Here is a 27,042-nt window from a genome sequence, read left to right as displayed (position 1 = left end):
GGAAAAGAAACTCAAAATACTGAATATTATGCCAGATTTGTTTTAAATTCCAATCAGCAGGTTAGTATTACAAATCTTACTAGAAGCCAAGTTTAGAGTCCAATCAATGCTGCTCCTTCTACCATGAGGTGCTCAAATATCATATACAGCAGCCACCTTTGACTTGTTTAACATAGTTGGTAAGAAACCGCTTAAGGCATCTAACTCAAGTTGTAGGATTAAAGATATGTTTTCCAACCATTTGGCTACTGCATCCCAGTGGAATGCAAAACATATAATCCCAAATCCCACTGGATACAATGCCTCTCTCCCAATACCAAACTGAGGAGCTGAAGACCACGGAATACAGTAATTGTACACCCAAAAAGTGTAAACTCTTTTAGCTGCAACACATTGTTGGGTATACAATCAGTGTAAAACCTGGATTTGATTCTGTGTAATCCGTGAAATCGCTCCCTGAAAGATAGCTGAGCTTTCTACTTTTTCTTGGAATAGATAGCAGCTTGGCTTCAAAATTACAGCTTCCCATGTTCAAGGTTAAATGAAAACCTCTAATACAAAAGAGATTTACAATGAGTACAGTAGAGAAAAGGGATTAAAACAAAAAAGAAGAGAAGGCCAAGAGGGCATCAATATACTCCAAGTCGATTTCTTAGAACCAATACTAAGCAACAAACAGTTGATATGTACCAATTCTGTGCAATCTTAAAATGAATGATGTGTAATAGCCCTGAGAAAATGTGGTACTCAAAATATATTTACCATCGCTTCAAAGTTCTACTCAAGCTAGAATGCCATTTAGGTTGAAAATATGACTTACCTTGTCAATTGTCAGCTCTCCAAGTTTCATATATTTGAAGTACATCCAGCTTATAGAGGAAAACATTACTTCAGAGGAAAATGATTTAAGTACATTCACATCTACTGGCTATGCAGGCAGAAAACCAAAGTGCCTGTAAGCCTCTGGCCCTAGCAAAGACTCACGAAATCCTCAACAGGCGAGCCACAATGCAGCTGTGTATCCCTATAAGAACCATTTCCATTAAGCTCCTCAGGTCAAAACATAGTCCATTACAATTCTACAAGAATTCACAAGTTAAGTGCCACAACCATATTGTCCGAGCCAAACAACTGTTACTTTTCTCCCTCAATTTACAGTAAGGAAGTGTTCTTTATCATGGATTTTTCAGCCTCGAGAGGAGTAGTGGAAGCTGCACAGGTTGAATCCCTATGTTAAAAAACAAACAAACCCAGGATAGATGCAGAGCTACATAGGTAGGAGAACAAATAAATGTCTTAAGTATAAAATAATGCTCTAAAAGCCTGGATACAGAGATGTCCTAGTAAGAGGAAAGGCCTCTTCAGGTCTAAAAATGAGTTATGAGGAAACTTTTCTTACAAGGAGTGGATAATATAGACATTGAATTTATTAAGTGTTTTGAGTGTTCAAGCATCCCAAATGTATTACTTCAGAAATCTTTACAATTATCCTGTAAGGTAGGTCAGAATCATTATTCCCATATTGCTAGTGGTTATAGGTTCTTCTACAATTCATTTACAAGCTTAGCACACCTTCTAACAACTATGTATGCTCTTACCTAGTATTCAGTTGTTATTAGTTCTCCAAACATGCAGTGTAGCCAATTTTAGAAGCTACTACACCTTACCCCATCTGCCAGTCTTAACTGCCAGGGCCCAGATGCGGGAAGAGGAGGGGAAATCAGCATGGCCAGACCCATCTGCCTCCCTGATCTCCTCCATCCCCTTCAGCTTGTTTAACACCTTGGTCTCCTGGGTGAAAGGAAAAGGTCAATCTGGCTTCCCACCTCTCCAAAGCTCAGCAAACATCCTCAACCAAACATAAAAGCTGTCTTAAAGGACAGGTATCCAACCACAAATTGCTCCCTGGTCCTAGATATTCAGGGAATAGTTGGGTTGAAGACATTCAGACTGGAATCTGAATCTCTGAAGGCACTCAAAAGCAAAAAGAAGCAGGCCACACTGTTGCAGGAGGTAGGGAGAAACTATGCATACTAGTAGCAAAAAGCTGGGAGGGCTTTCAAAACATATGTTTATTACACCAGCAATGCCTCCCGTGCATTGCTTGATTTAATACTGTTATTTATCATAAGCCAAGCTGCATATTTGCAAGAAAAACATAATTGGGTTTTTTGGTTTTTTTAAGCTAAACCAGGGTAATAAAATAAGGAAGCAACAACAAATTGCACAAAAGCCAAAAAGTTTGCATTTAGAATGAGAGGAAGTTCAATGAGAGCAATTGGCATGGCAAAGTACAACTGAACTACAGCTAAAGGGGATGCAGGAAGCAACTTTCACATGCACAGCAACTTTCCATCCTGTGCACTCATGGCAAAACAAACCTTCACACCACACTTCATAAGAGACATACTTTTTCCTACAGGGCAACTACCCTTGTGTAGCAAAACCACATGTGATCCAATCTATTTTAGTAGAGAAAATTCTAATTGGTCTCCAAGGTAGCCTAGAACGATAAGTGCTCACTTTGAACAGAACTGTGTGTTGTAAGATACACAGAGTTGCTATATAGGCATTTCTAGAGTTAAGTCGCTTCTTTTCCAAGAAGTAGAAAACTTGACCCATGTCCCTACATCTTCCATGCTCTCTATTTCCCCATTCCTGCTTTGCACCATTGGCAGTAAATCTTCTTTAACCTGCTTGCTATCTGCCATTTGTTCTTACGTTCCATGTGATGCAGAGGTAAGCAGGCATGGAAAGGTGCTAGGCATATGATAAACCTGCTGTTACAATAATCTGGGCAAGCAGGTCACTACTTCTGGAAGAAGTACAGAAAGGGCAGCTTGACCACACCAAGCTTAATGTTAACGGTTCTGTTGCACCCAGCTGGCATGATGGAACACATGGAAATGATTCTGGGCACCAAGTCTCCTGCACTATCCAATAAGCAGCTGGGCTCTTTAACACCCCCAACAGCGGAACGGCCACAACTTGGTGGGAGAGTTTCACATGCAGAAGGTCCCAAGTTCAATCCCCAGCATCTCCAAGTAACACTGGGAGAAACTTCCTGCATGAAACTCTGGAGAGTTGCTGGGTCACTCAGTACAGACAAACCTGAGCTAAATGAACTTCATTGGTCCAGCTTGGTATAATGCAGTTTCTTGCATTCCTACTCTATTCGGTGTGACTCTAAGAGTCGCAGAGCAACATTCCCACTTTCTAGCACTCCTCCGCAATTTCCTGGTTATTCAATAAGCTATTTTATAGCCCCCAGAAAAGGGTTGGGATGTATGAACTGTGCAGCACATAAGCAGCCCAGATAGCTCATGAAAGTAGCCAAGCTGCATGTCAAAGTTTCCTAACCTTTTGAAATGGCCACAGTATGCTCAGAAGCATCTTCCTCATTCTCCATGCCAGGGCTGCCCAGGAACAGTTTTATCCCCTCTGCCCGATCTTCCAGGATACTCAAGACAAGTTCATATCGGTTGCATTAATCCATACCATCATTCTGGGCTCATGCTCATAATCATGAATGGATATCAGCATCAGCTATGTAGTCAAAGACTAGACCGTCTGCTATTGATGGACTTAAGTGAGTTATGTCCATTTATTTCAATGGGTCTACTTTAAGTAGGTCTAGCACTGGGATCAAACCTGTTGCCACACAAACTGCAAATACAAAATGGCTATTAGACAGCCCAAGAGAATATTGCAAGGTAACACTAAGACCATATGGTGTCTTTGAAGCTTTCTTATATCACTTTGCCTCCATGCATCTGCCTGTTAGGAATGAACCAGCAATAAATCACATGGAATAAGTGAAGTTAACTCTTTATTTAAAAAACACCAAGATCTGCACAGGGGTGCCAGGCCTAATGAGCAAAGCAATTCTTCTTTAGTAGGTATTGCCCCTGTAAGGCAGTTGTGGAGCCTGACGGTCCCTGCCCTGCCTTCCTATGTCCCCTATTCTCCAGGGTTTTTCCCAAGCAATCTGAGACTGCACCTGCATACCTGCCTTTACTCTTCTGCTTCATGCCTCTCTGGGTCCTGGGAGATCAGGGGGAGGGGAGCTTGTCGCAGCAGGAGTGAGACCCATGCTTCTTCACCAGCCTGACTTATCTCTGCTTCTTAGCATCCCTCATCCCACTCTCCTGCTTCTGGACTTCTATTTGCCACAGACTCTCCCCTTCTCACTATGCCCTGTTTCCTCTTTAGCTTCCGATACCTCCTCCTCCTAGTCTTCTCTCTCATCCCACCACCAATCTCCAGACCCTGAGCCTTCTTCACTTAGGGGGTTCCCCAGTTGGTTCCTTCCACCACTCCTCTGTGTCCAACCAGTCCCTGACACTGCCTTGTCTTGCTGCCCTCTGGAGTCAGCTGTTTTGCTACTCTACCCAAAACAGGTTTCCCCCACCCAAAGAAGCCGCAGGAATGACTCATAAATAGACAAGAATATGATGTATTGTGGCTATCAGTCAAAAGAAGATTCTGAACAGATGACACAGAGCAAAAACAAAAATACTCCTCATTCCCAGTGTCCAATAATTGATTCTCAAACACTAATGCAATCCTTATGACTAGGCCTCAGAAAACTGAAGGGGACCATATCTGTTCTTTTCGCTCTTGGTCTCTTTCACCCCTACCCCACCCATCCTGTCAAGTCAACAAGACATCACAAAGGAAGCCTCTTCTGCCTCATCCATTACTAGCAAAACTGTCTGCTCAATTCCAATAGTACAACACTTTATTACTGCTTACAATGACACAAGAGGCAGGAATGAAACTGCTTGAGTTTTCCAGATCTCTGGTTGTGTTTTCCAAAGAAGGTAGCCTCAGGGGGGTGGAGCAAGACTGCCAATCATGTTGACTTGCAACTCAAGCGAATTTGATCTGAAAAAATCATTGTGAGCGTAAATACAGAATCCCACTCTGTAATTTTTACAGTTACAAGCAGACAGCAGTTTTTGAACATTAATCACTAGTATTTGGCACTTGTTAAAAATTAGATTTTCTCTGAAACTATGCACTACTGATCAATTATATGACAGCCAGCTTTCAGAGACAAATTTAGGAGATGAATTATCTTATATTTGTTTTTTAAAGAAAACAAAGCAGTACTGCAGATACTGCTGAGGTGGTTTTACTATTTTCTTACCTCTAAGAAGCATCAAGCAACTGTCAGAAGTAACACACCTCATCTTAGGCAATTCTCTAGATGGGTACTAACCTTCTACAGTAGGGAAATATAGTGAAGATAAATGATTACTTCTCAGGTATAAAGCAAAATGTCTACCAACTTGCAGCTGAGAAACGAAGGTTATTTTTACTCTCTTTGGCAGGGGTGGGTGACTTTTGGTCTGCCAGTTGTTGCTGAACTACAAATCCCATCAGCCCCTGCAAGCATGGGATTTTATGGGAGTTGTAGTTCAGCAACATATGGAGGGCCAAAAGATTCCCACACCAGCTGAAATCTTTCTCAACTTGGTGCCTTTCAGATGTTTTGTATTTCAGCTTCAACCAGCACTACCAATGGTCAGGGTTGATGGAGTGCAAAACAGTCTGGGTTAGGGAAGGCTACTCTAGTAGTAAGGAGTAGGACTGAACAGTTATTTGAGTTTCGACCTGCATAGAATGGAATAGTCTTTTTAAACTAAGACCAGCCCAGGGATACAGTTTCACATGGATGAAATCACAGCTTGAAATGGGATGACAGAGAATCAATAACTTCTTGACCCACCTGTCTTCCATCCTGTGAAATGTTACTGTGCACATCACAGGCAGATCATCATTTCTGGTGACCAGGGCTCATGTTTCCAAAGAGAAACAGTGACACAAGATAACCAGGAAGAGTGCTTAGCTGACACACTAAAATTCTTTGTTTACAACTTTGGAAGCAGGGAAGAGAAAAGCCTTAGGCAAATCACCGCTTCTGGGGCAGAATGAATTCAAAGAGTTGTTGCAAGGGTCAGCTAGATAAATACATAAAAGGCTTCTGAATGTTGAAATGCTGTGTAAACCAATGGAAATGAGCATATGAAGTTCTCTTATGCCAATTCAAACTATTGGTCCATGTGGCCTAGTGTCTGGCAGTTCTCCAGGTCTGATGGACACAACTTCTGCTCCCTATGATCCTTTACTGGAGTTGCCAGGGATTGAGTATGTGAATTCTTTGTGCGCTCTATGACAAAGTACATGTCCTCTCCTTGATGTTCTGAAATTTCACCAGGTATGGTCCACAGCCTTTCAAACAGAGCTGCATGATTATAAGGGCCAGAAACTTGTTTTAAGAAAGAAAGGAAGGAAGGAAGGAAGGAAGGAAGGAAGGAAGGAAGGAAGGAAGGAAGGAAGGAGGGAAAAATACCGAGCTGAATTCTGTGCCTGATATTGCCGTTTCTACACAACTCTGACTCTCCTACTACGTTAAAATCATGGCTACAATATATTCACTTTTAATAAACATTAACAGCTGTCTGTATTGAACTGCAGCTTGTAGCCCCCTATGGTTTATCATTTGTGCAGCTGTGGACCATTATGTGCAAACCAATGTACAGAAAGTTTCCCCAAAAGCAACTTTCCAAATTAATAAAGTGCAAAGTACCCCCTCCTGTGGCCAAATATGAAGCCCAGGAATTGCACTGGCAAATTGTATTCCAGGGAACTTGGGGGTCCTTGAAAGTTTATCAAAGTTCCTCAGTGATGTTATAACAGTATTCCTCAAAGACTCCTTGCTACCTCTGCCAATCTTTCTTGGCAATTTGCAGCAGAAGGAGAACATTACTTATGTTCTGTATTGCACACTGATCAGCGGACCAGTAGCAAGGCACAACAGAACTGCCCAGATCCCCGCACGAACAGAGCACAGAGCACATCAGAATCCTGCACAATACACTGGCAGGTGCTCAGGGATTCCTCAGCTGGCAAATCAACATAGAAGTGTTTGGCACAGAGCAAATTCCCTGAAAGCAAAAGCTTCAACAATCACTGCCAATAGCATGCCAGCTGCAGAGCCCCTTATAGGACACACACACAAGAATTCTACAACCTTTGCTGATGGTACACTGTACTCCTCACATCAAAACCAGGAAAAAGTGTATTGTAAAGTGCAAAAGATCTCCAGAACTCGTTAGTGTCCATGCTGATAGAAGGCCAAGAGTATAGGAGTGGGACCCTACAGGGACAGTCCCCAGAAAGCCACTGCATGAATAATTTTTTTGGGCAATGTGCCATGTTAAAGAAGCTGCCTCTGAGTAATAGCTTTATTCTTTAAAAGAACCAAAGCTCAACAGGCACAATGCTTACAGAATTAATTTTCCTCAGAGAGAGAAAGGCTCTTCATTCGCATACACCTATTCCATATATCACGTGTGAGATACTTCTGGCCCTCCAGATGTTGCTGAACTACAACTTCCACCATCCCTGGCCATCAGGTATTCTCACTAGGGCTGATGGGAGCTGTGGTTCAGCAACTTCTGGAGATCCAAAGGCTCCACATGCCTGCCATACATGGAAGTCAGGTGGACCTACCTGTAAAAGGGCTGCCACTACTGAGAAAGTCCTACATCTTGTAACCATCTGCAAATGTTTCAGGAGGCAGAGGACACTTTACAGCAGGCCCTCTTCCGGGAATGCTAGAGGGAGGAGGCTGTCTGAAACCTGGAGCTAGCCTATTTACTCCAAGTTAAATACAACTGAAACTCACCTCATCCTCAGATTGGTTACATTTTCAAGATGGGGGGGGGGGGGCTAGTCAATAAACACCAGAAAGTTTAAGGGCTCTCAATTCAATTTACTTTCTTTGGAGATACAAGATTTCATGACAACTCCAATAATTATTTTTGATGAATAAACTGAATGGCCCAACTGTTGTCCCTGGAATTCCTTGAACTTATCAAGCCCCCCCCCCCCCCCCCGATGCAACCATGTTTGCATCCTGATGGTGTTGACAAACCCCTGAACCCTTCCCTAAATCAGTATAGGAATGAGTGGCCCAAGAGCATTAAACAGTGCTGTGGTTGTTTAACCCATTATCCAGCAGCAAACCTAGGCTTAGAACTAAATGTAAACACAGCAAGAAGCAGCAGATAATCCCAAAGACATAAACTACCTGGAACCCAAATATCTAAAAGATGCTTCCCAATATTATCTCAGGTCCTATTATCAGCAGGGGAGGCCCTGTTAATTGTGCCACTGATCTGAGACAGGGCCTTCTTGGTAGTGGTTCCCTGTTTCTAGAATGCCCTCCCTGGTAAGGTACCTCTGTCTTCTTCATTAATTACTTTCACAAGGAAGTTAAACACATTCCTGTTCACCCAGGCATTTGAGAGTGAAAGAAGCTGTTCCTGTCAACCTTGAAAAGAAGAGTTGTGAGGATATGTGACTGTTTTTACATGTTTTTAGATCTTATTATTGTTTTTAAATGCTTTAAATGGGTTTTTATTGTATTTTAAATTGTCCTGTTCTACTGCTTGGCAGTTGACCACCCTGAGTTCCTGTGGGAAGAAGGGAAGATAGAAATTTTATTTTAAAAAGTAATTAATAAAATAAAATTTCTATATGGTACACATTAGTAAATTCTGACTTGTCAACATGCACACCCAACTTTAAATATACATGTAAACATTTCAGGGGCATTAAAAAAAAAGATAAAAGAATGTGAAGCATTGCTAACTTGCATTTGAAAATGTTCCAGATTCATTGCTACTCTCTCCTTGTTCTGATTCTTAAATTCTATTAAAGGAATTATCTGGAAATTAAAGTCACAAACCAATTCATTGCACAAGAACGTCTGGCAAAAGCATTTTCATGTGTCTATTGCCTAAGAAACAACTTACACATGCCATCCAACCAATCTCAGTGTCTTCTCAGCAACTCCCTAAAATTGCATCACACTAATAAATCAACAGCTCCTATCTATCTTAAAGGTAGACACAGAGCTCTGTCGCCTTCTCTTTCCTGCAAAGATTTTCACTATTTTTTAATACATTTTTATCTTTACCCCAATGTTCCATTTCCTTCCTCTAGTCCTTACAATTGCTGAAAACTCAACTTTTTATCTTTAACTAGCCTCTTTTCCTGTTTTGCACAGTTACCTCCCTAGTCCAACTGCTGAAAAGATGACAAATGAAGTTATTTAAAAACAACATGCAGGACTTTTACTTAATTATAACGACACAAGTATTTTACATTGAATTATACTACTTGATGTATCTGAAAATTAGGTAAGTTTTAAGAATACAAACACCAACTCAGCAAAAGCTTTTCTGATTCAGAAGGCTTTTCAGGAACAACCAATTGATCTGCTTGTTCTTATATTAAACGTTTGCTGCTGTTTTCATATTTTCTTGCTTAGAACTGGGATGTGATGTGCTCTAACCTGTTTTACTGGATTTTTAAAATTGTAAGCCACTCAAAGATCTGGTTAAAACCAGAATGATAGAATGTGATATTTGGAGATTATTTAAAATACCACAGTCCTATTAATTAATCCATACATTATTTCAACGTATTCAGAATATAGCATATGTTACACCAAATTCTGTTACTGCAGCAGAGTCATTACAGATGTAACAATCAGGTCAGTTTCCAGGACAGAAGCTGCATCTTTTTCCCCAAAGGATTGTGAGGCAACAGGGGGAGCTATAGCTTCAAATCCTGGGGGGCTATCCAGATGAATTTCCCTGGATCTGGGACAGGGAAGACATCAACTTTAGACCTGTACTTAGCGAGTCACACCTGTAGGCAACTTCTGTACAACCAAGCTTACTTCTGATCTGCTCCTATGCTACAATAACTTGAATACAGTAACTTTTTTTCTGGTGGGGAAAAGAGATGCAACACTTTCTACAAGTAGGATTCACATTCTGCACCCATCCACAAAAGAAACCAAGGCTGCCTTTTCCCTTCAAGAAATGGCCACATGCAAACTCCCCAGAAGTATCTCCTGTTTTCAAGTCTGTTTTAAGGCTGTACTGAATATACATCAGCTACAGGTTTTCTGCAACAAAATGTACTAACAAAAGGGAGAAAAGGAATGAAAATGAGCTACTCGGAAAGAACGGGGGTGGGATCCATTTCTTCATTAACACTGCTTTCAAAGCTACCTCTTAACAGACAGCAATGTAGGCCCTTCAACGTTAGGTGCCAAGTAATCACAGATGCAGAGATGCCAGCTCTTCTGAATCAGGTGAAGCACTTTTGCAGCCTTGCATAGATTACTCTTAATTTATGGAGAAATAATCATGTTGGACATGATTGTACATTAGAGATTGCTAGAGGTGCATGCTTAGGGAAAATTCACACGTACCCCTGGTTTCATGATTCAAGTGCCACTAACTTAGAGGTGCTTTCCTCATTTATTCAACCTGTTTGTATGTGCTGCCTTGTATAAAGCAATGCTACTGTGGTTAAGAGAAACTCTTGTACCAGCATGCTCTAGGCCTCAGAAGCTTGCAATGCAGCAAGAAACAAATGAGAAGCCTTAACTCCCAAGTGTCAAAGAAACCAAGGCGGCAGGGAGGGGGGCAGCAGTCCTCTTTCAATTCCCTGCTGCTAACAACAGTCCAACAGGCAGGCAGAGCTAATCTCAACTATGCCTGGGACTGTAAGGAAAAACGAGCACCCCGGGTGCATTTTGTCTGGTTGCCTGGCAGAGAAATTAGAATTTTATTGTTAGTGCACTGCTTTCTCTGCAAGACTTGATCGAAAAGCTCATAATCAGAAATAATATTTTATATTGTATATTTTTAAAAAATAAATAAAAAGGTGTGTTGCGACCATGATGTGTCACCCTGGATTTTGTTCTACTACATTTAGACTTTCCTCCCTGTTCAAAGATGTTTGATGGAGGAACTGATCCAGAGAATTAATGCTCGCACCATTTCATCTCTGCTTTATGAATTAGCATCTGTTGCCAACCTCAGGTTTGCTCCAAGCCAGCGGAGCCAAAGTATCCCAAGTGCTGCATTGAATCTATAGCTTGTTGGTTAACTAGGTCACCCTTTTGCAAAGCTGCTAGCCAGTCCTTTATGCATGTACTGCTGGCACTGGGCCAAATCTCTGTCCTCAGTTACACGTGTGAAACCCACCGTGACAAGCGAGATTGTTCGGAATCCAACACAGACACATGGTAGAATCTGGTCTATTATTCTCCTTGTGTCTCATCAAATGCTGGGTGCCAACATACTGTACAAAGGGAGAGAGGCTGCACTGGGTCAAACACAAGTGCTTCCCACGGGCTTTTATCTATGTCTGTTTTGTTGCCTATAACACTGGGAATCGAGGGTTGCTTTGACCAGAAATGGCATGCACCTTGGTGGGTGGACATGTGCCAAAATGAAATTTCCTTTTGAGAAAATGGGTTTTGCCACAAATACAGGTTCTCACCGATGGTCAAGTTCAGAGCCAGGTGTGTCCCCCGCTCCAGTTCAAAGGAGTTAGCAAGACATTTCTGACTTTTCCTACATGTCCGCTACAGCTGTGTGTCCTGCCTTTGGCAGAGGTGCAAACAATTCATCCCAGCCCTCTGCACACTAGCTGAGGAGTGGAAGTCCACTGAGTCATACCAGCAGCATTATTTTTGTTATGAGAAAGCAAGAGGAGAAAGGGGTAAAGGTAGAAAGATGTGCCGTCAAAAACAAAATGAAATACAGGAATGGGTCCCATGTGGCAAGCTGCAGTTAATGATGAGTCCAAGGTCTGAAAAGGTTGAAACAGGTCTTAGAGAGGCTGATGTAATCTAATCGTTCGGCAAAAGGTTCACTTTGGACTTGGGATGACCTTCTGGACCTCTTCACCCTATCTATTTCAAACACTTCATCAAGTTTTGGTTTCATGCGTCTCAATTGACCAAACTTCCACCATTTCCCAAGAGCCATTTCAATTTCTACAGTGTTTTCCCCCAAAGACCCAACCAGAGAGTCTCTTTACTCAGTTTGATCTTATTGTGTCCTGCTACCAGCTTATTAGAATTCATTCTGCTCTATGGGAAAGCAAAGAGGAGAGGTGAAGGGGACATGTGCTTTCAAAGGGCTGAGTGCTAAGTTAGCTCCAGAAAAGGAATCCCAATCTGGTATTGAAGAGAAGGAAGTAGAAGTAGATGGGTGGCAGAAGCAGGGATGGATAAAACCACAGGAAAGGTATTTGAAAAGCCAGAATGATCAGTAGAAAAAATGCAATACAAGTAAGAATAATGGGGGAATGTTGGTGAAACACACACAGGGATCCTGGTGAAACATGAACTGAAGGAGGACCAAACCAATATAACAGACTAGCCATAACTATATCCAGATAAGTTTTCAAAAAGTCTGATAATATATATACTGGGCAAATATCTCTATTTTAACCGCTTCTGTCATGCTAATTTATGGTTAAATAGGTTTAACAGGCTTTTGTTGTGTTTCAAAAGCCTGTTTCACCAGGAACAAATAACAGAATTTAAAAAGACATGTGTGCACCATAAACTCTACTATATTACCTGAAAAACTGTTATTTCTATACAAGACAGCATGAGATAACAAAGAATTGACAGGTGATACTATAAGAAAAAAATACATAAATGAGCATCAACTTTGAGGGGGCTCACTAACTAAAGGGAATTAGTTCATAATGAGAAGGGATTAGTTCATATTGTGTGTTAATATGGCACATGAAGTTTTGAATTGAGGGTATGTGAACAAAAGAAGCAAAATATTAGAGAGTGCATTTTTGTGTACCATGCTCACATACGATACACAATACATTGTGTAACAGATGGAAATTATATTTATTTATTCTTTATATGCCACACTTCTAGTGCTAACACATCACTCAGCTTCAACAGTAGGCTTAAAAAAAATTATGCAAAATCTGCATGCTTTATCACACGTATACAACACAAACAATATGTACACTACTGTAGTCAATTCCTAGAAACAAAATATATTACTGTACAAAGGTTTGACTTGAGGTTGCAAAAAGGTATTTGTGTGTTTAATATTATGTATATATAACATTGTATCATGAAAAAGAATGTGTAATGGAAAACACGGGGGTAATGAATGCTGGGAGGGGGGAGATAAGGGGAAGTGAAGAAAGTAATTAAGCCTGTACAGTATCCTAAACACACTTACTGGGGTGTAAGCTTTATTAAATATTGTGGCACTTCTAAATAAGCATGCATAAGGGCTGGTACTGCAGGGCTACACTATTATGCAGGGTTACAGGGAGAAAATCCCAGAGTGGTGGGGCTTACTTGTGAGTAAACATGCAAAGGAGCAGCTAAAAGGGAGCAAGAAGAGACAAATTGAGAAGGCATGAAAGAGTAATTGAAAAAGCCATTGAGAGCAAAAATGGAAGGTAAGTCAGAACAGAGAAAGAGTCCTTAAGTGGAAACATGAGGGGGGAGGAATGAAGGGTAGTGTGTGAGAGGAATAAGGCAGTCAAAAAATGCTGAATACAAGGAAGGAATTGGGAACATGAAAAAGGTGAGTGGACAAAAGGAGTATTAATGGGCAGTTAATAGAAGCCTAAAGAGGCAATGGGGTGAAAGGCATAACCCAAGGAAGGGGATAATGATGATGATGAGAAAAGCACAGTACTCAAGATATGATGCTTACTTATCACTCAACATGCCTTTTGCAAGCCACTTCACAATTTTAACAGCTATGCATTACAACCCCATGTTGCACACACTCTCTAGAACCTGTAGTCTTCAACATGTTTTAAATCACGTACATCACAGAAACACACTGCACAGAGCTTCAGAGATCTCCAGCTTTTCAGCATACACCTTCATGGTTGAAAAACCAATGTGTGTCCCCACTTCAAAGATGATGGCATTAGCAGACCAACAGACATAACACAGGTCTGCAGCGCATTACCTGTTAAAGTCACATCTGAAGTTGTTCCAAGTTATATGCTTTACAGCACAATATGCTTTGCACACATCCTTCCAAGTTTTAATGGGGCTTACTTACTCCCCAGATAAGTGGATTTAAGACTGCAGTCTCAAGCCAGTCTGTTGTTCCCACCCTTTCAACACATGCTTATGAGGCAAAGTGAGGAACTCTAATCCATGTAAACACTTGTGAAGACAGAGCAACTTAATACAGTAGTAACAATTCCAAATTAATTCTGAATGAACTCAAAAGATAAGATGGAGGTGTGGGGACAGAGGGGAGCTGTGGAGAGGTAACCAAAGGGGTTAAGGAAGAGGGCAAACCATACCTCTGAACATAGTCAGAAAGCCATTTCACGTTAATCAGCTATACAAGGTTCAAAAGCAGAGCTTCCACACCAAAGGAATTGTTTCATCCCTGTCTACGGCAAGGGTAGCCAACATGGTGCTCTCAAGGTGTGGAGGACTTCAATTCCCATCAGCCTCAGCCAGCATGACCAATGGTCAGGGACGATGGGAGTTGTATCTTGACAGCAACATACTGACTACCCTCATCTATGACACATTTTACAGCACTCGTCTTCAACTGGTGGGTCACTGCCTGGTCCAAGGGGGGGGGATGGGGAAAGATTAAGAAATGGGTCCCCATGCACATGCTTGGGTGAAAAGTGGGTCCTGGGTCTGAAAAGGTTGAAGATACCTGATTTAGAGCACTTAGGCTCTTTGGGGCAGGGACCTGTCATTTCTCAGGCACTCTGCTAAAAGAACCGTTCCCATTGATAGCATCTTAATTAATGAAGTACTGTAGTGAACAGAAATTTAATTCAGAAGGCGGCAAAACCTGAGGAAATGCATGGGAGGAAAAAGATGCCAAGAGAATGCGTGTGTTTGTGTGTGCAGAGCGGGGAGATGAAGAAGCGCCTCCTCACTCACCTCCTTGAGCTTCAGGCGCCGGACTCGGTTCTCGGGGTCCTCGGTGCCGCCTTTCCTCCTTCCCAGTACCGGGTGGCGGAGGCTGCGGCGGAAGACCTCGTAGTCGAAGCGGAACGGGGCTCTCGTCTGCCGGAGCGGGGCTGCGCTGCCGGTGCCGCTTCCCGCTCCCGCCGCCTTCTTCTCCCCGGGCGGCCCCTGGCGGTGGAGCGGGCTGAGGCGCTCTCGGCGGGAGGAAGTGGCGGCGGCGGCGGCTTCCATCACCGCCGCCGCCTGCGCGGGGGGGAGTTTGGGGTCCCTGAGGCGACGAGGCGGCGGCGGGGCGGCGGCGGCGGCGTTGGGCGGGCTGGGGGCGGCATGGCGGCGGCCAGGGTCGGCCCCGGGCGCCGGTGGCGGCGGCGACGTGAGGCTGCGGAGCCCGTCCAAGTCCCCGCCCGCGTCACCGGCGCCCCCTCGGCGGGGCAAGAAGAGGCGCTTGAAGCGGGAAGAGTCCGGCAGCAGGAAGAGGGCCCCGAAGCAGAGCGTGAGCAGGCCCGAGAGGAAGAGCAGGAAGAGGAACTTCTGCGGCAGCCGCAGACCCAGCGCCGACGGCGGCCAGCCCGGCATGCCCGGCAGCTTCCGCAGCAGCAGCATGGGCGCTCCGCAAGGCCCGGCACCAGCGGCGGCGAAGCCACCCCGGATCGAAGCCACCGGACCCGGCGCGAGGAGGCTGCGAGGGCGGCGGCGGCAGCAGCAACCCCAGCGGGGCGTCAGACAGGCGACCCGAGCAACCTGCCGGGCGGGATCAAAGGGCGGGTGGTTGGGATCAGCTGTCTCAGAGGAGAGGAGAGAGCTATATGCTTAATAAAAATGCGCGCCCTGATCCGTTGAGTAGATCCATCCAGAGACTTAAAAAATAAAACAAAAAATCCCGGTTGTAAAAATAATTATAATAAAGGGTGGTGGTGCAGGAGTGTGAAAATGCGCGCTTCTTCCGAGCTAGAGTTAAAAATTGGCTTTCTTCGAGAAAGGACACGTGTCTCAGTCTAGACTAGACACCCCAGGAACAGAGACAGAGAGGGACCCACCCGGGCGCGCTTCTTTGCCACCGTCCCACTCTGCTTTGCAGCCCTTGTCCCTGGGAGAAGTTGCAGCAGCTGCTCCGGGTTGCTCTTCCAGCCGGGCAAGAAGTTGAGGAGTTGCTTGACGAGATGCTCAGCGGAGAGACACGAAGGGAGAGATAAGCAGCCTCCTCTTCCTGCCTGCCCTCCTGCCGCCTCCTCGCGCACACGCTTGTGAGAGGAGTTCCCCCTTCTGGCACGAAGGCTACGGCCGAGGCATCGCTGCCTCCTTAGGGGTCCTGAGACAGCAGATGGAGGCAGCCCTGGCCAGACAAAAAGGGAGGGGGGTATCTGGCGGATCTTTCTTTTTCTTTCCCTTTACTTCGTCCACGCCTTGCTCCCTCCTTGCTTACTGCTGCTGCTATTAAGCACCAGGGGTGCTGTTCTCTGTCTGGTTCAGGGGCAGATCCGGATGGGTGATGGGTTCATGATGCAGCATTTCTGCAGGGAAAGGAGCGGGAGCTTGGCGCGCTCTGCACAAGGGAGCTGTTGCGCACGGGGGGCGCGATCGGCTGGTCCCAAGCGCGGCGTTGTCTGCAAGCCCCCCTCCGTCCTTCTCTCTCCATCCACTTCAGCCCGACTTCTCTCGTTCGCTCTTTTCCCGGACGGACTCACCATCAGCTTTCGTCTGTTGCAAGCCGCATCCTCGAGGCTTCCCAGATCGGGTTCTTCTGGCAATAATCGGCCGGCTGTTTAGGGAAAAGCCGAACGTTCATCTCCTCCTCCCTCCAAAAAGAAAAAAGAAAAGGGGAGGATCCACAAGGCCAGAGGAGGGGTTTGGATGGGGCGGAGGGAATAAAAGGAAAAGGGGGGAATCAAACTATCGCTAATATCCCTCTTGTTCGTCTCTAGGTAAGACTTCGTGGGAATCTCCTTCTTAGCTTGCAAGCAAATGCACCTAATGCAGAGTAATTTCTTTTTTAAAATAAACGTCGTCGGGTAGCTGTTTGCTTGCTTTCTTCTCTTTTTATGACCATCTGGCAAACTGCATCCCGACTTTCGTAGCTCCTCCTTCCTTCTCCTCCTTCCCAGAGAAGAAACGATTCACAACTTTTTCTTCCTTGTTCATTGGATGGAAGCAACTGTCTCTTTAAAAAAAAAGCCTCGAGAGAATACACTAGAGATCCACAGCTCTAATCGGAGATCCACACTTCGGTTTGAGAAAGCTAGAGGGTGGGAGGGAAATTGTGCAATTCATTATAGGACTGGGCGGACAGTTGGTTGCCTGAGCTCCCAGCCCCAGGCTCTCTCTCGGTCCTTCAGGCACTGAAGTCTCTGAAATCGCTGCCTCCCTTCTGGTCTTGCTATTGTCTGGGCACAGATGTTGGGAAAGCGGAGAGAAAAGGCTGCTTCTGCCTTTGCTCGCTTCTCGCTGCCAATGGGTCTAAGTGCCCACTAAATAAGGCTGCTGCCAGGCGAGCTCCCCAGAGGCAGCGGGCCTCTCTCGCGCTTCCCATCCAAGAATTACAGGTTCGGTACCTCCCTCCTCCTAACTGCACCAGGCTCATCAAACGCAATTACAGCCCTGCCGAAGCGGCTGCCAGTTCGCATCTTTCCTGGAGATCCAAACAGCGCTGCTGGCCAGCCTTGGACTGCACTTACTGCTGCCCCCTCCGCAGCTCCGCTCTTACTGCGACAGCAGCAGCTCCCCGCCTCCTCCGGTCCGGCCCCGCCTCCGCGCGTGGGCCCCGCCTGGCTCGCACACCCTCCCCCTCGCAGGCCACGCCCCCTCCCAGCGGTTGATGTTCCCCTCGAGAGGAAGAGAGAACGCGCGCGTCGCCGCCGCTGCCTGGTTTTGGCGCGCGCTTCTCCCCCTCTTCCCGCCTCCCCTCCCACTATTGGACCGGTATGCGTGGCTACTCCCCGACTGATTGGCGCACCAGGACTATCGCTCAGGCACGAGCTCCCTCTCGTTATTGTTTACCACAGCGGCCGGCTGAAGCTTCTCCGACTCGTACGCTATTGGTTGGCAAGCTCTTCCCGTTCTCATTGGCTTGAGATGCTTCAGATCGTTGGAGAGGGCGGCGGAGCTTTACGCGGGGGTGGGAGCGGGTGGATGGCCGTCTTGTGAAGGAGGCAGACACGTGTCGGGGCGTGCCTCTCTTTTTTCCATGTAAGAGCCGCATAACTAATAAACACAGCAGAGTCTGGTTTCACCTTAAAGGCTGACACCTGTCCTGTGGAATACGATTTCCAGAACTAGAGTCCATTTCCTCCCAGTCCACAATGGCTAATTATGTCGCAATGCATTTTCTCGGAAACGTGTGTAATAAAATGGTTTGGATTAAAAATCAATTTCTCAATATGCCGCGCTGGCAACGCCTGTTTGAGGCTAGCTAGGGTTGTTGCACTATTTGCTGATCAGTTTTGTGATTATGCTGAAGCGTTCTCATATTACACATGCTGTTCTTAATGGCAAAAAAATTGCCACACAGAACCAATTAGGTTGTTCGTTATTTGGTTTTGTAGGGTCACAGAAAAAGAATGAAAACCTGCAAGTGCTGTCGTCAACTGTTTATTAGGTTAGGGAACTGAATCAGGGATAGCCAACGCTGGGCCCTCCAGATCTTGTGGGTCTACACCTCAGACATCATCTGACCTGCTCCAGCCAGACTGTCCCCTCCTCCCCCACAGGGTCCACAGACACCATATGCTCTGTGAGGAGGGGGGGAGGCAGCCAGCCACAGACAACATCAGGGTCTGCTCCTGCTGGACTGCCCCTCCCCTAACGTTAAATGTTATATCATTTGTTTTAGTCCTCTAAAATTGTAAACTGCTTCAGCAGAAAGGTGGATAACCTCTGCTTTACATACTTCAAACTGTCTGCTCTTTTCAAGGAAGATGTTCATCCGTATATCTACATGACATTTCTTTGTCTGGAATAGGGTAAACTTTCTTACAGAATTTGGGCAGACATTCCCTCAAATACACTATTATAGGTACAATGCTGCTGCTTCCATTGCATTTTCTCATCCATGTTTGGGGAGGGGATGTCATTCGAAGCTTTGGGTTGCACTGCCATCAATATGTTGATGACATACAGAAACATGTGACACCACTTTTGCATCACTTGTCTTGGTTACCAGACCATTTAAAAGTGCTGGTACTAACCTCTCAGACCCTAAACATTTTGGGACAGGACTACCTATAAAACTGTTTGCACCCATATTACCCTGTCCGATAGTCTAAGATCTGCATTTGAGGTCCAGCTTACATGTTCTAAGGTGAAACTGAGTAGCTTGGTGAGCCCACAATACAGGACCTTTTTGGTGGTAGACAGGGTTGTAGAACTCATTTCCAGTTAAAATTCATTTGGCTCCTTCAGCTCTGGCATTTAAAAAGGCCTTAAAACTTATCATTTTTAATATTGCCTTTGCTTAAGAAAATTTTGGTCATCAAATCCAGTACAGTGGTAGCTCGGGTTACAGATGCTTGGACTAAAGGCTGATCCCAGATCTGAAAAGGTAGACAACTACTAATTCTAACAATGGAATATTTTATATTTACAGCCTGCTTTTACTCTGAGGATATCAAACCTCAGAGCAACTTGTAGCTTGACAACCTTGTGAGACAGGGAGAGAAAGAGCTAAGACCAACTGCAGGTTTGAAGGACAACTTTGGCAAAGTGTTCTCTCCTGGGGTCCCTCCTACATCAAAGGGCCCCTCCCAGCAGGCTTATTAGGTGGTGGCAGCAGTAGACGACAGCAGTATGATCTTCACCAGAAAACCCGGAACTGCCTGTCACTTTAATTTCTTCCTATGCTCTGACTTGTTGCCCAGGGCTACTGTGGAAATTGAAATGGGAGGCAGCTTCCAAATCCAGCATCCCAACACAAGGATCCTGAGCCAGCACCAGTGGTGGAAATTGCCAGAGTCCTGGAGCATTTAAGGATGTTGGGTGCTGATGCCAGCTTGGGGAAGAGTTCTTTTTCTTTAATACAGTGGTACCTTGGTTTAAGAACAGCTTAATTTATGAACAACTTAGATTAAGAGTGCTGCAAACCTGGAAATAGGTGTTTTGGTTTGTGAACTTTGCCTTGGAATAAGAACATTTCACTTCCTGTTGAGTGTGTTCCATTTGTAAATTGAGTTCCCTGCTGCTATGGAAAAGCAGGCCTTGGTTTAAGAACGCTTTGGTTTAAGAATGGACTTCCGGAACTGATTAAGTTCATAAACCAAGGTACCACTGTACACCCATTCTCCTGCAGTTCGGAAAATCTATATCTTGAGCATCCATCCTGATTTGATTGCACAAAGCTTATGCAGAGGTAAGATTATACCCTGCCTTTACGAGCATTCGTTCTGATTTGCATATAGGGAGTTTATATTACAATAAGCACTCACCCTACATTTATCTTGATTTGCTTGCAGGGTGTTCATACATTGTGTTATTCAGTCAGTCAGTCAGTCATTCCACACTTTCCAATGCATTTCTCCATCACTTTCCTAACTGCAAATAATTTGTTTGCCCTTCTGCTAGGGCAACAGAGCACTTTAATACACTTTAATCACGCAAACCTAAATTTCCTGGCATGCACTTGAATCCATCCTGCAAAATATTAACATTCAGAAGGTGCCCCCAGTGAACTCTGTGACTGAGCTGGAATTAGCAGGATTTTCCCACTGGAACCTAGTATTGCTGGATGGAACCAGATATTTAAGGCAAAAATAAGATAGATGCAAACTATCTGATTCTCAAGCTAAAACAACCAGATACTGCAGCTTATCATTTGTTTGCAGAGCTGAAGAACAAAACACACTTGAGTCCATGAATGGAAGAGCAGAGTGACTCCATGAAAAACGAAGAGAGATGTACACAAGAGCTGCATATACAATGAAGACATCTAAAGGATGTAAAAAGTAAGATATTCCATTTTTAAGGTAGATCACTGGCCTCAAGGATAAATACGTAATTACATTAAAAGCAAGCAAATTAGAATGGGGAGGTGTAACACAGAAAACCAAGCCTCCCCCTCTATTGTTGTAATTCAAGGCTGGATCTATGAAAAACTGATAAGATAAACTGGAAAGGACAGTTAGAAGGCCCAGGTGTAATTATGGAGAGAGTGGAATCTTCTTGTATTATGAGGTCTATTTTTAGCAGGACCGGAAGAAATAATTTCAAAGAAAGTAGTTTTTATAGCCATAAGAAAAACTGAATTTAATATCTACTGTTATAGAAAAAAGCCAGGAGAGGGAAGAGACATGCAATTGTTATGGACAGAACTGGAGGCAAAAAACCCCCACAAAACTTTTGACAGGGTAATTAAGTTTATTTGTAAATCCTCCAGCATGTCTTGTAAAGGCAGGCCTGGTCCTTCTGGCGAAGACACTTCCATCTCCTCTGCAGTAGCTGTTCAAATCCATGTCATATCTGGCATATAGCGAGGTAATGAGAAGCATGAAATTGTGCCTTCTGGATGCACACATATGGGACAAAAATGTCTGTAGTCTTTCCAGGCAGTCTTATCCGCTTGGCACATGTGATCATTAGACGCTGCCCCATGAGATCTGGAAGGATCTGGATGGATTCTATTGGATGTTTCTATTCATGCTTATACGTTTTGTGATAATGTTAGTAATAGGGTGCTGTGTTAAGGAGATTGGGAGAGGGGCTTAACAAGTTAGTGTAATTTGACACAAAAGTTTTTTGGGTATATAATATGTTTGATCATTTACATAAATTTATGTGTTATTAATGAAGAAAATACAGTTGTCATCTATTTGCTATGATTCACAATCTTGTATTTTTATGAGAAAAAATAATCAGGTATCCATAGGTTATAGACAATGCTGTTGCTACTCAAAGTAGACCCACTGAAGTGGTATTTATTTATACCTCACCTTTTCCCTATGAATAATAGGCTCATTAATTTCAGTGTGTCTACTCTGAGTAGAACTAAGGTGGCTACAACTCCATCCTTGAAGACCTAGCCTTTTTATTATAAATTATTGTTATTTTATTATCAATCACCTTTTATCAATGTATTTTAAATAGACATTTAAATAAATTTGTATTCTTGCAAATCAACTTTATTTTAAGCATTTGTTTTGTTGCACAGAACAGTTGAATTCTAAGTGAAATCTAGGGATCTGTCGCAAGACCTTAGAATTTCAATTTCATTTTCTTCCTATAAAGAGGAGCTCGTACAATCTCTATCACCACCCCCACCCGGCTTCTCTTTCTTCACATATTTATTAGTTCAACAGGCCAAAACCAGATCTGCAGCTGGCTTTTTAAAAAAAAACCCACCTCGTCACTTCTCTTAGCTGGGAATTCTGCAGAAATTAGACAAAGAGCTTTGCTGTTGTTTTATTTTATTTATTTTGGCAACAAGCTGAAGATGCCTTGAATATGATAAAAGGGTTGAATGGCTCAGCACAGTATCCCTTCTCCCTCTTTCCACAGAAATCAAACACCAACCAGGCAAAAAATGTAGAAGAAGAACTAAGTAGTAGAAGAACTAAGAGGTGTCTTGGGAAAGTTACATCCAGGCAACCAATGAAATAGTTTTTTTCTCTCCTTTATAGCTCTGCAATAAAGAGCATTTGGGAAGGATTGGGAAGGCAGCTGAATCAGATGCACCTCAGAAGGCTGGATACCACTGTGGAAACAATCTAGTCTCCATTTTTCGAGGCGTCCAGGGGGCAGCCATTTTGGCACTTGAGGCAAAACGCCCCAGGGCCACCCATACAATGCAGGGGGGACAAGAGGCTCTGAAATGGCTCCCCCTCTTTGAGTCTCCCGCACCCAGCAGTGAGGCTTTTGCAGGGGCTTTTCCTTAAGGATCTAAGACTACGCGCCTTCAAATAAGAACACAAGCTACAGTTCTTAAGAGTAGTTTAATCCCTCTTCCTGGGAAAAACTGGAAATGGTAGTTCTATGAGGGGAATAGGGGTCTCCTAACATCTCCTAGCAACTTTAACAAACAGTTTCCAAGCACCTTTGTGGAGAAGTCATGCCTATTTAAAGTAGTATGTATATGAGTGCTTGAAATACAGTATACATGCAACCAAATACACGTTTTAATAAACAACACCACAGACATTTTGCAGTTAAAAAACAGACAGGGAAATGCAATGAAAAGTGTGAGGTGAATGATTCATTGGGAGATGTGTAAACACCATGCAAACAGATCAAGATGAACACTCATTGTTTAACCTCCCCACAAACAAATCAGAACAAATGCTCAGTAAAGACTGGACATAGTCAAATCTAGGTAAGCTTTGTGCAAGCAAATCAGGAGGAATGCTCAATAAACAGATTGTCCAGAGGGGCCCTTTGTCTTGATCTCCTGTTCTGCTGCCCAGTAGTGGAAAAGCAAGGTGAGCTGTGTTTTAAAATACTATATTTTTATCTCTACAGTCCCTGGGCCTCTCAGCCTGGAAAGGCAGCCTCTGCCACATGAGGCAGCTAAAGCTGTCCTCTTCGGTGGCAACCCAGTTTTCCCCTCTCCTCTTTCCCCGCTGGAGTGGTTAAGAGAACATTACATCGCCTTGCAGGGGCCATAATGAAAATTTGAGTCCTGTCACACACTAAATAAAATAGCAAAAACTGACAACTCACGGTCTGGATCTGAAACGGATCATTGCTTGCAGGGACTAGCATAAACCATAAGCCCTCTGAGGCAAGTAATGAAAACAGAGGAGCACTTTTCATCTTTGGCCAAAACGTAAAACACAGTGGAAAGGATTCTGTCTTTGTCTTCTCCCCACTACCCCACCCTGGCCGCCTGCCTCAAAATGTTAGCAAAAAAGGGAACGGAAGCTTTTGTTTCACATGGCTCTGACAGGATAATTCAGAGGTGGGGAAACTTTTTCAGCCTGAGGGCCACATTTCTTTCTGAGTGAACTTCCAGGGGGCACAGGTCTGTGTTTGGCAAGAGCCAAATGTGGGAGGAACAACCATTGTGAATTAAACTTTGGACACAAAGCTACAGCCCAGCCACAGGAAAGCTGAAGCTCGCTGCATACACCACCCCTTCCCTCCAGGCAAGCGAGAGGCATTATCACAGTTTTTCAAGGATACATTTCAGCCAGGCAAAAGTACTCAAGGAGAATGTGAAGCAGGCCCAGTGAGTGGCATGGCTTGGGAGGCATCCTGAGGGCCAGATAGAGAGACCCTGGAAGGCCACCTTCAGCCCCTAAGCAGAGGGTTCCCATCCCTGCGATAAATGATTCCAGGCAGTTTTGATCAGTGTGGGAGGTGTGATCCAGAATGAGTGCACCTCTGGAGAGGATGCAGTAGACTTGTGAGGAAAATGTCTGGACCACAGAAGTGTGCTCTGAAGACTACAAAGCTGAAGGGAAGCACACTTTTGGTGGTGGCAGCATCTGGGCAGGGCTTTGGGGCAGATGTCTAGTGCCCCACTCATTACTGCCCCAAATGTTAGCTTACCACATTTTGAAGTCATGCACATTATCATAAAAAGCAGGTCCCCCTGCAAGACCATACACACCATGCATTTAACGTGCCCTCTCAAGAATACTGGGAACTGTGGTTTATGTTTCACAGAGCAAAGATTCCCAGCTCCCTTCACAAACCACATTTCCCAGGAGTACTGGGGGAGGGAGAATGTGCTTGTATAGTGCATACACAGCCTAAATCCACAGACTAAAATTGCTCAGCTGCACCACTGCACACTCTGACCTCTGGAGACCAAGGGTCACTGTATTCCTGCCTCTCAGGAAGAGCATCCTGGAAAGGGGAAGACAAGCGGCTTGCTTTCCTCTTTCCTCCCCTTCAGATTCCTTTTTCCATTTGCATTGGTCTATGAGATTATGGGCCGGTAAGCAAGGATTGCCCAATGTTTTCATATCTCTTCAGCATGCAGGAAATGTTAGTTCCTCTCCTGAGTCGCACCACAACCTCTTGAGGAAACTCCTGGGTAGGCTCGTTAACTGTTATCATTAAACTTGTAAGTAATAATAATTATTAATGTGGCTACCCAGCAGCTTCCCCAGGAGGTAGGTCATAAGAACATAAGAGCCCTGCTGGATCAGACCAAAGGCTCGTCTAGACCAGCTGCCTGTTCTCCCAGGAGCCAACCAGATGCCTGTGGGAAGCCCAAAAGCAGGAGACGATGCAGCAGCACTCTCTCTGCTCCTGATTTATAAAATTATGCATGGCATGGAGAAGGTGGATAAAGACAGGGTTTTCTCTCTCTCTCTCTCTCTCTCTCTCTCATAACTCTAGAACTTGGGGACATCCAGTGAAGCTGAATGTTGGCAAGTTCAGGACAGACAAAAGAAAGAACTGTACTTCTTCATTCTCAGCATATATGGTTAAACTGTGGAACTTGCTCCCACAGTGACAGCCACCAACCTAGAGGGCTTTAAAAGAGGACTTTGACAAATTCATGGAGGACAGAGCTATCGGTGGTTACTAGCTATGATGGCTACGTTCTACCTCTCTTGTCAGAGGTAGTATGTCTCTGAATGCCAGCTGCTGGGAACTGCAGGTAGGTAGAGTTGCCTCTGCTTGTGGGCTTCTCACGGGAATCTGGTAGGCCACTGGACTAGAGCGGCCATTGGGTGGATTCAGCAGGCTCTTATGTTCTTATCTGAAGACACGTGGTCTCTGATACTGGAGGGAATATAAATTACTAGCAGCCATTGATCACTTTATCCTCCCTGAATTTGTCGACTCCCCTTTTCAGCGCAGAGGGAGGCAGACATTGGGCCCCCACTCAGCAGAATAATCAGGAGGGCTCCCTAAACACAGAAGGTAGCTGACATACCACATACTGAAGTAAGCAAAGCAATAACCTTTATCACCTAAGAGAAGGGGAGGGAAAGACCATTAAGCCCAAATTACCAAACAGCACCACAGTATATGAGAACAGGCCTTATGTTTAGGCCTTGCCACGAAGTTGGTGAGTGGGTTTTTGTTTTGGTTTTTTAATGCTCCCTTTGTTTTGTGCAAATGCAGCAACCCTATTCCTGATGAGCAGAAAGAAACAGAGGTTGAACCTGCCAGCATGCTATTCTCTATGGAGTTGTTTTCCTTTCCTTTACCTCAAAGGGTGAACCTAGGACAATGATAAAAACTTGAAGCTGCAGCTGAGGGACTCTTGTGAATTGCCTGTCAGACTCAGTTCCTGAGGAATTGATGGCAGAAGCAAAGATGCTGTAGGAACACCCAGGGCAAGTCTCCTAGTTGCTGTGAGGCCAGCATGCAAACCTGACTCCATAAGCTTTTATGGTGGCCTTGTCCGCACTTTGTTTGTCCCGTGCCTGGAAAGCACAAGTCTGAGAAGTTTTCTGGTTGTCCTGAGCTTTCCCTGGAGATACCAGCACTTTAACACTAAATTGGAACAAACATCCATTCACGGAAAAACGGATTGATGCTTGCTCCTATTCAACAGAAATAGCGGGTTTCCCTGGGGGAAGCAGCAAGGCAAGTGGAAGTCTGAATGAGCCTGGTGATAGAAGAGCCTCACCTCACTTGTTCTGGCCTACAAGTGTGCAGTAATGCTTCCTTGGCTGGTTTGAGACAAACCTGGCCTTAGCAGCTATGGTGACACAGAGCCCAGTACTGTACTCTGCCAGGATTCTCTATGGGTGCAGAGCTGGTTGTTGCTTTATCCCTGCAGTGAACATAGTGGAATTTTAAACTGGCCTCATGTTGCATCTGACCACTGGTCCAACTAGCTCAGTATCCTCTCCACTGAATGGAAGCAGCTCTTCATGGTTTGGGACAGGGGACATTCCCAGCCTTCCCTGGAGATGCTGGGACTCAACCTGGGACCTCCTGCATGCAAGATACGTGCTCTCCCGCTGAGTATTTATTTGTTCGTTCATATTTATTTTATTACATTTCTAACCTACCTTTTCTCTAAGGAACTCAAGGTAACACAGATGGTACAGCTCCTCCCCGTTTTTCATCTTCAAAACAACCCTGTGAGGTCGGTTAGGCAGAGAGACTGTGACTGGCCCAAGGTCACCAAATCAAATTGACAGCTGAGTGAGGATTTGAATGCCTGCTGTCCCAGTTCTTTAACAACCACACTATGTTTTAATATGTAATATTATTTTATAATTGATATTTTTATGCTGCTGGCTTCATTTTTATTTTTGTGTGTGAACTTGATTTAACATCTGATTGCATTCGTATTTTTAATATATGTTTTATGTACATCT

The 27,042-nt window shown here is 44.4% G+C and overlaps 1 protein-coding gene across 2 annotated transcripts in view; it reads right to left on the bottom strand.

Annotated features, from left to right (window-relative positions):
• Positions 1-17,896, bottom strand: part of MAN1C1 (mannosidase alpha class 1C member 1) — a 141,721-nt gene extending 123,825 nt beyond the window's left edge. Inside the window, exon 1 of one of the 2 annotated variants that reach the window (XM_083751734.1) lies at positions 17,781-17,896. Coding sequence is in view for 1 of the 2 variants with exons in the window: in XM_083751733.1 (XP_083607859.1) it covers positions 14,804-15,433 (630 nt within the window). In the remaining variant the exon portion in view is untranslated. Of the gene's footprint in view, positions 1-14,803; positions 17,603-17,780 lie in introns of those variants that run through there. The other variant, XM_083751733.1, reaches the window with a different exon arrangement.
• Between the last annotated feature and the right edge of the window lie 9,146 nt (positions 17,897-27,042).

The sequence above is a fragment of the Podarcis gaigeae genome (genome assembly GCF_964106915.1).
Source record: "Podarcis gaigeae genome assembly, chromosome: 8".
Classification (NCBI taxonomy): Eukaryota; Metazoa; Chordata; class Lepidosauria; order Squamata; family Lacertidae; genus Podarcis; species Podarcis gaigeae.
The sequence above is the reverse complement of the archived record's forward strand: the minus strand, read 5'-3'. Positions and strand labels throughout refer to the sequence as shown.